This window comes from Rhinopithecus roxellana, chromosome 19, assembly GCF_007565055.1.
Source record: "Rhinopithecus roxellana isolate Shanxi Qingling chromosome 19, ASM756505v1, whole genome shotgun sequence".
NCBI lineage: Eukaryota > Metazoa > Chordata > Mammalia > Primates > Cercopithecidae > Rhinopithecus > Rhinopithecus roxellana.
The window spans coordinates 25,900,489-25,912,968 of NC_044567.1; the positions used below are offsets into that span (position 1 = coordinate 25,900,489).

The 12,480-nt window shown below is 46.3% G+C and overlaps 2 protein-coding genes across 3 annotated transcripts in view; both read left to right on the forward strand.

Annotated features, from left to right (window-relative positions):
- The window catches only part of MTMR4 (myotubularin related protein 4), a 28,171-nt gene extending 17,675 nt beyond the window's left edge, over window positions 1-10,496 (forward strand). The window contains exons 16-19 of one of the 2 annotated variants that reach the window (XM_010371149.2): window positions 3,724-5,122; window positions 7,136-7,246; window positions 7,489-7,577; window positions 8,229-10,496. In XM_010371149.2, coding sequence (XP_010369451.1) covers window positions 3,724-5,122; window positions 7,136-7,246; window positions 7,489-7,577; window positions 8,229-8,406 — 1,777 coding nt within the window. In that variant the 3' untranslated portion in view covers window positions 8,407-10,496. The remainder of the gene's footprint in view (window positions 1-3,723; window positions 5,123-7,135; window positions 7,247-7,488; window positions 7,578-8,228) is intronic. The other variant, XM_030923625.1, reaches the window with a different exon arrangement.
- A 1,243-nt stretch (window positions 10,497-11,739) lies between these two features.
- The window catches only part of HSF5 (heat shock transcription factor 5), a 65,041-nt gene continuing 64,300 nt past the window's right edge, over window positions 11,740-12,480 (forward strand). Inside the window, exon 1 of the mRNA XM_030923700.1 lies at window positions 11,740-12,349. Within this exon, the coding sequence (XP_030779560.1) occupies window positions 11,740-12,349 (610 nt within the window). The remainder of the gene's footprint in view (window positions 12,350-12,480) is intronic.

Here is a 12,480-nt window from a genome sequence, read left to right on the forward strand (position 1 = left end):
TGTTTTAAAAGGGTCATTTGGTGGCTGTTTTACTCAGGAAATTTTCGTGAAGGACCAGACAAGAACTGTGGGTCTGTTTGTGTTCTCTGTATCTGGCTTAGAATCTGGCACATAATAAGTAAATTTAAATAAATTTACTGAGGTAAAAATTTACTTAAAACTTGACAAACAGCTGGGTGTGGTGGCTCATGCTTGTAATCCCAGCACTTTGGGAGGCCAAGGTGGGCGGATCACAAGGTCAGGAGATCAAGACCATCCTGGCTAACATGGTGAAACCACATCTCTATTAAAAATACAAAAAAAAAAAAAAATTAGCGGGCGCCTGTAGTCCTAACTATTCAGGAGGCTGAGGCAGGAGAATGGCATGAATCTGGGAAGGTGGAGGTTACAGTGAGCCGAGATAGTGCCACTGCACTCCAGCCCGGGTGACAGAGCGAGACTCTGTCTCAAAAAAAAAAAAAACATCTGGACAAATGAATGAAATAAAGGGAGTTGTGAGCTTAGTAACAAGGTTAGTGGAGAGGGGTCCAAAGGAAGTAGATACATGAGAGGTAGGGTTTTTTTTTGAAATGGAGTCTTGCTCCATTGCCCAGGCTGGAGTGTGGTCACACAATCTTCTCAGCTCACTGCAACCTCCGCCCACCGTGTTCAGCTGATTCTCCTGCCTCAGCCTCCCGAGTAGCTGGGATTACTAATTTTGTATTAGTAATAGTAGCTGGGCTAATTTTTGTATTTGTAATAGAGACGGGGTTTCGCCACATTGGTCAAGGTGGTCTCGAACTCCTGGCCTCAAGTGATCTGCTCACCTTGGCCTCCCAAAGTGCTGGGATTATAGGAGTGAGCCACTACGCCTGGGCGAGAGGTAGTTTTTTTTTTTTTTTTAAAAGAACTTCTGTGGCTGGCAGGGGTTGAGAAGGGGCTATTTTAAGGAATAGAGAGAAATATAAGACAGGTCATTGAGGGCATTGAAGGCTTTAAACATTACAGTAGAGTTTGTTTTGATTCAGTTGTCAATAGGAAGTCACTGTAGGAAGTCACTGTGATCTTCTGACAGTGGGATCCTTGGAGAACTAATCAGTGAGTACAGGGTAGCTGGAGGCACAGAGACCAGCCAGCACTGCTGTAGTAGTTTAGGTATGAGGGGAAGAGTCCCTGGCCAAGAGAAAGGATTAAATTTAGAAGCACTGTAGAGAATCATTGGCAGGCTACAGAATTGATTGAAAGTTGGAGAGTAGAAGTGAAAAGTACTTTGCGTCCCAAGTATCTGAGCTTAGAAAGTAGGAGAATATTAGTACCGCTAATAGACATTGAAAAGTCGAGAGACAAGCCAGTTTGGGGAGAAAGCGGAGATACAGGGAAATTGGGATTGAAATATTAGTTGACAGCAAAGAAGGAGGTGTGTTGTAGGCAGCTCAAGATGGAGAGTGGATTTTGAGGAATAACTGGTATAAAGATTTTAAAGGAAATGGTCTCTGTAACAACTGACCTGACTTACCTTTGATTCTACCTTTCCCTAGATCAAAAATGTCCTACTGTCTTTTTTCTTATCCTTCCATTAAAGTCATAAACACATTCTTGTATACCCATCTCAAATCCTACCCTCTCTGTGTAGCCTTCCTTGACCACCTAGCTGGATGAGCTCGCTCTCCTTGTTCTAAACTCAGGTATTAGTATCTCTGTCAACATTGCTGATTAACCTTTGGTACACATAGAATGAGTTGTGGAGGATGGCAGAATGTTGTTATTTGAATTGGGACGAAGAACACATCAGAGTTAATTATAGTCTTCTATTTGTTGTTGTTGTTTGAGACAGTCTTGCTCTGTCACCCAGGCTGGAATGTAGTGGTGCGATCTCGGCTCACTGCAATCTCTGCCTCTTGCCTCCCAGGCTCAAGCGATTCTCATGTCTCAGCCTCCCAAGTAGTAGCTGGGTTTACAGGTGTGCACCATCACACTCAGCTAGTTTTTGTATTTTTAGTAGAGATGGGATTTCACCATGTTGGCCAGGCTGGTCTTGAACTCCTGGCCTCAAGAGATCTGCCTGCCTTGACCTCCCAAAGTGTTGAGATTACGGGAGTGAGCCACTGTGGCCGGCATATTCTTTACTTCTTTTGTATGCTTGAAAGTTTCCATAATAAAAAATAAAATGAAAAGAAAGAAGTCAGCTGTGGCACTTAAAAGACTACAGATCCCTGGGCCTCACTCTTGGCCGTTCTTATTCATTAGGTCTTGGGTGGACCCTGGTTGTCTGGATGTCTAAGAAGATCCACCAGGATGCCTGATGTATATCACACATTCAATTGGCACCTAGCAGTGGAAAGTTGATGTGGTATTTTGAGCTCATTCATTCATTTCTCAAGTCATTTGCCCCTGGTAGTGTGCTAGGTGCTGGGGATTCAAATAAGACAGAGTCCTGCCATCAGCACACTTCAGCAGAGGGAGTTAAACAAGTAAACAATGAAGTGCAATAATGTGTTATAGGAAGCACTGAGCAATGTGCTTTGATGTGGATTCTTTTGTTTAATCTTCATAATAGCTTTAAGAGCTAGGTACTTTAACCTTTATTCCATAGATGAGGGATCTGAGGCTTAGAGAAGTTAAAGTCACACAGCAAAGATGTTGTTAAATTGGGATTTGAGCCCTGCCTATGGGACTCCAGGAACTCTAATTATAACGACTGTTTTTGCCTTCCTGGAATTTCATACCATTAAAAAAAAATCAAAATTGGTCATAAAAGTTATATCAAATATGTATAAAACATTTATTTTAAGTTTCAAAAATCAATTACTTAAAATAAGCTGCATTGTAACTCTGCCTTTGGGGGATTTTTCCGCATGGGCTGAACTGACTGAGCCATCTAAAAATAGGAGGCCAGTGAAGTCTCTACTGTTTCCCTGGTGAATTTCCCTCAAGTTTTCATTGCTCTAAGGACTTTGAACTGCATAAATAATCAGGATGGTCATTCTTGAAAATGTCCCTTAACCCATCTGGTATATATGAATGCCTCTAGAGCTCTGAGTGCTATATACCAGGGGAAGTTTCCATGGGGCCTTGGGAATCAGAGGAGTACACTGCTGCTAAGTGGTTATCAAGAGCAGTGCTGAGGGAGTTGTGTTGTCTTAATCAAGTTTGTGGTTATTATGTTTGTGGTTGGTTGCCTATATTTTGAATTCTCATAGCATCTCTACAAGGTATGATTTATTATCATCATTGTATAAAGGGAAAGACCAAGTATCTGGGAGGTTAATTTACTTATTTGTAGTCATGTAGCTAATTAGTGTCAGAGCCAATATGTTCTAGCTCCAAAACCCATCTTCTTTCTGTTTTATTGTGATGGAGGCAGTGGGATATTGGGTTTGAGTCTCAGGTATAGTCCTGACTGGAACAGTAGATTCAGAAGGCATTGGCATAGAAGGCAGCTGAAACCACTGTAGTGGTTGAGATTGCCCAGGGAGACTGGTAGGTTGAGTGCTGACAAAAGCTGAGGATAGATTTTTGGGTTCCGGAGGACAGGGTCCATGTCTCATGCTTTTTTTTACAGAATAAACTTTCAGTGAACATTGGTTATTTGTGATCTTAAGGGTCATTATTTCTAAACTTAAGTATTCTTAAGTGTCATTATTTCTAAACTCTGGCTTTGACATTGCTCCATTGATTCAGCTCCATATATTGTATTGCAAGTGCCCATCTCCTGACCTGGAGGTGTTATATTTGTCATTCCAGATTACCTAAAACCAGATCCATGGATGATCTTCTTTCTGCCTGTGACACAAGCAGCCCCCTGACTCGTACATCCAGTGACCCTAACCTGAATAACCACTGTCAGGAGGTCAGGGTAGGCCTGGAGCCCTGGCACAGCAATCCTGAGGGATCAGAGACAACCTTTGTGGACTCTGGGGTAGGAGGTCCTCAGCAGACTGTAGGAGAAGTGGGTCTTCCTCCTCCTCTGCCCAGCAGCCAGAAAGACTACTTGAGCAATAAACCTTTCAAGAGTCACAAAAACTGTTCTCCAAGTTACAAATTGCTTAATACCGCAGTGCCTCGGGAAATGAAGAGCAACACCTCTGATCCTGAGATCAAAGTCCTGGAAGAGACTAAGGGACCAGCTTCCAACCCTTCTGCCCAGAATGAGGTGGGTAGGACTTTAGATGGCACAGGGGAGCCACCTGAACATTGTCCTGAAACAGAAGCTGTCAGTGCACTCTCCAAGGTCATTTCTAACAAGTGTGATGGAGTTTGTAATTTTCCTGAGTCTTCCCAGGACTCTCCTACAGGTGTGCCCCAACAGGCCCAGCCAGACTCCATGCTAGGTGTGCCCTACAAATGTGTTCTCGATCACAGCCTCAGCACCCTTTGCAACCCAGCAAGTGCTGCCTGCCAAACTCCTCTAGGCCCAAGGGCTGACTTCCTCAACCAAGATCCCTCAGGGTCTGTGGCAAGTATCTCCCACCAGGAACAACCGAGTTCTGTGCCAGATCTGACTCATGGGGAGGAAGACATTGGTAAAAGAGGAAATAATAGGAATGGGCAGTTATTGGAAAATCCTCGCTTTGGGAAAATGCCATTGGAATTGGTCCGGAAGCCAATTTCTCAGAGCCAGATCAGTGAGTTCTCTTTTCTAGGGTCCAACTGGGACAGCTTCCAAGGGATGGTGACTTCATTCCCAAGTGGGGAGGCCACCCCTCGGCGGCTGCTTTCCTATGGCTGTTGTAGCAAGAGGCCAAACAGTAAGCAGATGCGGGCCACAGGGCCCTGCTTTGGGAGCCAGTGGGCTCAGAGAGAAGGTATGAAGTCACCTGTCTGTTCTAGTCATTCCAATGGACATTGTACTGGCCCAGGAGGAAAGAACCGGATGTGGTTGTCCAGTCACCCAAAGCAAGTCTCTAGCACAAAGCCTGTTCCACTGACCTGTCCTTCTCCAGTGCCTCCTCTCTATTTGGATGATGATGGACTCCCCTTTCCCACGGATGTGATCCAGCATAGGTTACGGCAAATCGAAGCAGGGTACAAGCAAGAGGTAGAGCAGCTACGTCGACAGGTGCGTGAGCTTCAGATGAGGCTGGATATCCGTCACTGCTGTGCCCCTCCAGCAGAGCCTCCCATGGACTATGAGGATGATTTTGTAAGTAGTCACCAACTGCCATACACCCATTATTTAGTCTGTTAATCCAGCCTTCCCTCTATTCAGCATTTATTCATTGGGTACTTGGCTGTGTGCAAATGAGTTAGGTGCCTGGACTATAGGATGAAAAACAAGTAAGCAATTAGAATGATGTTTTTAAGTGCTATGATTGAGGAGGCATCAGGTGTTAGAGGGCTGGAATGGAGTGAAACGTCAAGGAAGGCTTTCTTGAGAAGGTAATGCTTGAGCTGAGTGCTGAAGAATGTGTGATATTTAGCTAAGTAGACAGTGAAAAGGAAACACCATTTGCAGAAGCATCGTGGCAATAGGTACTCCAATGATATGGCTTAAAAGGATGGGACATGCAAGTGTATATGTGTACATGCATGCATACACTTACACTGGGGCTATAAGAGACAGATAGGGTGCTGGGAGGTGACATTGGAGAAGTAGATGGAGATTAGAAGGGTCAGCTTGAGTGCCCTTCTTGTTTGGATTTTACCCTTAAGGCAATAAAATTTTAGGCCAGTGCATAATATGATTAGAGTTGTACTTTAAGAAAATGACTCTTGCACTCTTGCAACAGTGTACAATTTTTTTTTTTTTTTTTTTTTTTTTTTTTTTTTTTTTTTTTTTTTTTTTTTGAGATGGAGTCTCGCTCTGTCACCCAGGCTGGAGTGCAGTGGCACGATCTCAGCTCACTGCAACCTCCGCCCTCCCGGGTTCACGCCATTCTCCTGCCTCAGCCTCCTGAGTAGCCGTGGGGCCAGCTAATTTTTTTTTTTTTTTTTTTTTTTTTTTGTATTTTTAGTAGAGACGGGGTTTCACCGTGTTAGCCAGGATGGTCTCGATCTCCTTACCTTGTGATCTGCCCACCTCGGCCTCCCAAAGTGCTGTGATTACAGGTGTGAGCCACTGTGCTTGGGCCAACAATGTACAATTTTAATGAGGCAGTTGAGACCCAGATTGGGAGACTGGTAAGGTCATTTTGGAATAATCCAGGTGAGAGATGAAGACTATGTAGGCTGTGCAGTGTTGGGCAGCCTCAGGTTCTGGCACCATAGTCCTTGGGGAGCTTCTAGGAACCAGCTTCCTCCCCATGGTATCTTGCCATTTTCAGACACCTCCTTTGTTCTGTTAAGGTGCTCCCTACTTGCCTGCTTCTCACTTCTCTGGTGCTTTAAACAGGAATCAACAAACCTTTTTTTTTGTAAAGGGCCAAATAATAACTATTTTAGGTTTTGTGGGCCATACAGTCTATGTTGCAACTACTCAGCTCTGCTGTTGTGCAAAAGCAGCCAGGCACAGTGGGTCATGCCTGTAGTCTTAGGACTTTGTGAGGCTGAGGTGAGTGGATCGCTTGAGCCAAGGAGTTTGAGACCAGCCTAGGCAACATGGTAAAACCCCATCTCTACAAAAATTACAAAAAAATTAGCTGGTCATGGTGGCAGATGCTTGTGGTCCCAACTACTCAGGAGGCTGAGGTCGGAGGATCTCTTGAACCCAGGATGTTGAGGCTACAATGAGCCGTGATCATGCCACTGCATTCCAGCCTGGGCAAAAGAGCGAGACCTTGTCTCAAAAACAAAACAAAAAGCAGCCATAGACTGCTTTTAGTATGTAAATGAATGAATGCAGCTGTATTCCAACAAAACCTGATTTACAAAAACAGGCAGTGGGCTAGTTTGGCCTGTGGGCCATAGCTTGTCAACCCCTGGTTTAGAACGTAACAAGAGAGTCTTTCTATGCTGTGGTGTAGCATATTGGTAAGAGTATAAGTCTGAAGCCACAATACTAGGTTCAAATCCCAGTTTTACTACATATCAGCTCTTAACTTTCTCTGTGGCTTCATTTTCTTATTTGTAAAATGGGGATATTAGTAGTATACGTTGTAAGACTGTCGTGAGAAATAAGTTCATGTATGTAATGCACTTAGCACAGTGCCTGACACATGGTAAACACTAAGCGTTAATGATGATGAAGATAATGTTGTTGTCTTTGCCTTTTCATCAGACATGTTTGAAGGAGTCAGATGGCAGTGATACTGAGGATTTTGGCTCTGATCACAGTGATGACTGCCTTTCAGAAGCAAGCTGGGAACCTGTTGATAAGAAAGAGACTGAGGTATGTTTAGGCACATATGTGGTGGGTACTTATGTGAGCCAATGAGTCATCATACTTCCCAGAGATGAATGACATGCTGTAGACTGAGCTGTCTCCCAGAGGAGTGTCAACCTGGTAGGCAAGTGGTAGCCAGTTACGAAGATAAGCCTTGTCACTTTCTCCTGGGATGCTTTCCTTGTTGCAGTGTTGCTCTTCCAGTCTGTCAGCAAGGACCAGGAATTTTTCCTTGTGCCTTCTATTAGGTGACTCGCTGGGTTCCAGACCATATGGCATCACACTGCTATAACTGTGACTGTGAATTCTGGTTGGCCAAACGAAGACACCATTGCAGGTAAGATGTTTTGTATGATTTAGTATGACTTAAAAAACAGTGCAGGCCAGGTGCAGTGGCTCACGCCTGTAATCCCAGCACTTTGGGAGGCTGAGGCAGGCAGATCACGAGGTCAGGAGATCAAGACCATCCTGGCCAACATGGTGAAACCTGTCTCCACTAAAAATACAAAAATTAGCTGGGTGTGGTGGCGTGTGCCTGTAATCCCAGCTACTCTGGAGGCTGAGGCAGGAGAACAGCTTGAACCAGGGAGTTGGAGGTTGCAGTGAGCTGAGATCACACCACTGCACTCCATCCTGGCAACAGAGCGAGACTCTGTCTCAAAAACAAAAACAGTGCAATACATATGTATAGAACTAAATGGAATTCGTTTGGAAATGGATACCTCTTTATAGAAACTATTTTTGTTTGTCCCCAACTTTTCATTTAGTATCACTCATTCTCAGTATATTGGCATTTCCTAATATTAATTAATTTTTTTTTATTAGTGATGGGGTCTTGCTATGTTGCTCAGGCAAGTCTCAAACTCCTGGCCTCAAGCAATTCTACTGCCTCAGCCTACCAAAGTGCAGGGATTACTGGTGTGAGTCACCCTACCTGGCTAGTATATTGGCATTTCTGATGAACTCTTCCCTCTTTGTGCTTTGGCAGAAATTGTGGGAATGTATTTTGTGCTGGATGCTGCCACCTGAAGCTGCCCATTCCTGATCAGCAACTCTATGACCCAGTTCTCGTCTGTAACTCATGTTACGAACACATTCAAGTCTCTCGTGCCAGGGAACTCATGAGCCAACAGCTGAAGAAACCCATTGCTACAGCTTCCAGTTGAATGCCGGGGAGATGACCTGTCCAACTTTAGCAGGTTTGAAGGGAGGATCTGCTTCAGTTGTAGTTAGGAAGGTTCGTTGGTGTGGCTCGTGAAATCACAGAGCTCAGAGATACCATCTTGAGAAATCCTCCTTGGTATCATGAAACTGGAGCAGAGGAATTGCAATTTGGCAGGAGGTCCTCTACTGGTGAGACCCTCACCTTGGGGTAATGGTCCTAACCCAGACCCAGGGTCTGGAAGCTTAATGTTGAGTTGGTGACTCCAGCCTCTTTCTCCTGGAGGTCACAAGATGATGATTGCATAGATGTTACCTGGTGCAAAGTGCCCCAAACAGCAATAGAATGGCATACGTATAACCAAACTCCAAGTGATAACCAGACCCATCTCTCCTCCACCTTGACAAAAGCAGATTATAGTATACAAGATAGGAATTCCTGTCCTATTTGAGATGAACTATATCCTGTACCTCTGTGCTCTGTGTCTGTGCATGAAGGCTCAGTCTTTAGAGGCACTCCCTCTAGTTGCATTAGTACTGTCTTTCTGTGGAGTTTGGTTTGAAGACTGGTTCAGCAAGTGGAGGTTTCAATGTATTTTTCAGTTGGCTCATCAGCCAGCATTGGTGAATATTCAGTTTAGGGGGACAGTTCTAGGGAGCGAGCCATTTTTGGGAGCAGAGGAAAACTCTGCTGATTGAGTTATTTTGAGCTGTGAAGGCAGTCGTCTCTGTTACACAGTGGCAGCTCTTGAGTTACGCACTGTGAAGAATGAGAAGGGAAAAGTAAAAATTATCCTTGTGAAACATCTGCTGATTGTGCCCTACCCTTTGCGCCTGACTCTTCCTAGTTGTCGTGGTGCTAACACAGGAGCTACACCTTGATCCTCTCCTGGCATGAAAATAAAACAAAGGTTTTCGTTGTTGTTCCATTGCCCGTTTCCCCCATGTTGTCTTTCCCTTGGCTGCTGCCTCCTCTGGATCACATTGCTTCTTATCCTGAACACTTGACACCTTGAGGGTAGAATTTAGCGTTTGGTTTTTACCTCCTAGCATATGCTGTTTGGTATGTGAGGGTTTCAGTACAAATGCTGCTGTCTATTTCTGTGCACTTAACAATGGAACCCAAACAGAGGAGAATAAAGCCTTGATACCAAAATCGGGAGAGAACATGTGTCCATTTGGACCAAACGTTGTTGGTTTTTTAAAACTTTTATTTTATTTTATTTTTTTTTCATCTTAATATGTACCAGTGGCACTTAACCAAAAGATACAGTGATATAGCCATGTACTGTGGGTGGGACAGATACAGTCTCCTTGGCCTATAATGAAACCACTAGGACTTTATACATTTTCCTTAATTTGTTGACATATAAATGGTAAATTACATTTAGGCTTATCCTGTTTTGAAATGATGGTAGTCATCTTTCTCACTGCTACTTTCATGTTGCTTTCTAGAAAACAGCATTTCATTCCAAAATAACTAGGATCTGCATTTAGAACAAGAATCATTATTTCCCTGAACTTTTCAGTCCTACAGAGAAGCATCTGTGGTTCTTTTGTACTTGCCATAGATGTAACCTAAAAAGTTTTGGCGTATTTAGGTCAGCCTAGCGGAACTTTTTTTTCATTTAAATGGAGCTGAATAATGGAGATTTTGTGTCTGCAAAATTCCTGAGATCATTGAAAAAGTAACAAGCTATTCCTTGTTTCTGATACATAAAATTATTTTAAGCATTTTATCAATCATTAAAATTTACTGCCAGTTGTGAGTGGCTTTTTAATTAACTTGACTTTCATTGCACTTCACTCTGCCTGTTTTCAAGGGGAGTAAGATTGGTAACATTTGGGGAGACTGTATCTGTCTACTTAGTGTGGCTGTTTTGAGGGACTGTCCCATCAGTGAACAAACTGCATGGCCTTGGAGAGAGACTCTGGGCTCTTGGCTCAGATGTGTTCATTAAATACTCCTTTCAGAGCTGTCGTGGGTGTAAGTGACATGATGTGGCCAAAAATCCAAACTGTGCAGTTGCGTTGTGACAAAAATGCAATGTGCTGTAAAAATTCAATACAGTTTAAATAAAATCTCTATATTAGTGCTGCTTTGTTGGGTTTATTTTCATTTCTAAAAAACCTTAATATTCACTTATTCTTTGACCATGAGAAGAGTAGAACATTGTACCCCTCTCTCCCAGCAATTTCCAATTTATTTATTTCGAAATGGAGTCTCTTTCTGTTCCCCAGGCTGGAGTGCAGTGGTGCGATCTCGGCTCACTGCAACCTCCGCCTTCTGGGTTCAAGCGATTCTCCTGCCTCAGCCTCCCGAGTAGCTAGGACTACAGGTCCTGGCTAATTTTTGTATTTTTAGTAGAGTCTAGGTTTCACCATGTTGGCCACGCTGGTCTCAAATTTCTGGGTTCAAGCAGTCCACCCGGCTCGGCCTCCCAAAGTGTTGGGATTACAGATGTGAGCCACTGTGCCCGGCCAATTTCCATTTTCAAATGAACCTCTCTTTTTGAATCAGCACAGCTCTTGTTACATTCTTATTTATTGATTGCCTAGGGATCGATTCTTATGGATACCGTAGAATTCTATCCCATCTTTATCTTTAATGTCTAAAATGCCACCAGCTGGTTGGGCAGGCACACAAGAGAGTACTTAGATTCTTGTGATTCCCTCTTCTCAGGGACTTCAGTTCTCATCTAACCTTGGGTAAATTGTCTTGAACAAAATACTGGCTTAAAAGAGTATATCTTAAAAGATACAAAAGGCTACTATCTAAAAGGTGAATTCGTTTACTCAAGATATTATACCTCCAGTGGCATCATTTTTGTTTGAGAGGTGAGCAGTTCCACTTAGTAAAGATTACAGACCAGACCCTTTGGTCCCCAGAATGACCGACTCTGCTGCCTAACGCACACTTTCTCTGCATTCCAAGTCCCCACTAGTTGGCTGGGCCGAAACACACGCCTCTTGGTATTCCACGGTGGATAACTGGGCTTCTCTCTTCGCAGGACTTAGAACTCCCCGGCGGGCAGCCTTCCCGGCCTCAAGTCTGGGAACGCCTGGGGAAGGGGCGCCTGCCTGGGTCCCGCAGGCGTCCGGCGGGCCTGGCCGGGGCACGCGGCCGCCGAGGGGGAGGTGCCCACGCCGCGTGGCGGGAACTCGAGGCCCCATTGGCCGTGCTGGGAGGCGCCGCGGGGCCTCGTGCGCCAACGGTCCCTGGTACGCGGCGGACAGGCGCCGGCAGGAGCAGGCAGGGCGAGGCGAAGGCCGGGGAGGGATCGAGAACGGGGTGGGAGAGCTAAGCTCGGGGGGCGACGCCCGAGCCCATCGGGGCGATGGAGGAGGCGCTGCTCTCCACCCCCATCAACCCCAACAACTTCCCTGCCAAGCTGTGGCGCCTGGTGAACAGCCCACGTTACCGCTCCATCCGCTGGGACGGCCGCGGCGAGGGGCTGCTCATCGACCAGCCGCTCTTCGAGGCCGAGCTACTCAGCCCGCCCGGGCCGGGGGGAGGCGGCGGCGGGGCTGCGGGGACCGGGGCCGAGCCCGAGCTCTTCAAAACCACCAACTTCACCAGCTTCATCCGCCAGCTCAACCTCTACGGCTTCCGCAAGGTGGTGCTGGGCGGGCCGGGCACGGCGGGGCCGGGGCCGGGGCCGGGGGGCGGCGGGCCGGCAGGCGATGGGCCGCTCCATCACTTCCACAGCCCGCACTTCCGCCGCGACCAGCCACAGCTGCTCGTGCACCTCAAGCGCCTGACTAGCGCCAACAAGGCCAAGCTGGCGGCCGGCCTGGAGGTGCCCTGCCGCCCGCCCAACCGCTTCCAGCGGCTGCTCATCACCTCGGCCTCCGCCTCCGCCGCCGCTGCCTCGGCCGCCGTCGCCGCCCCGTTGCAGCACCAGGAGCCGCCGCCGCCGCCCACGGGGCCCCGGCCGGAGCCTCACGGTGAGTCTGGGCTGCCCGCGGCCTCGCCCACAGCGGGCACATGGGCGGCGGGGAGCAACGCCCCTCGAGGGCGCGTTTTCGCACGTCCTCACGCTGGGGGAGTCCGAAAGGCGCCCAGGACCCATTGTCCA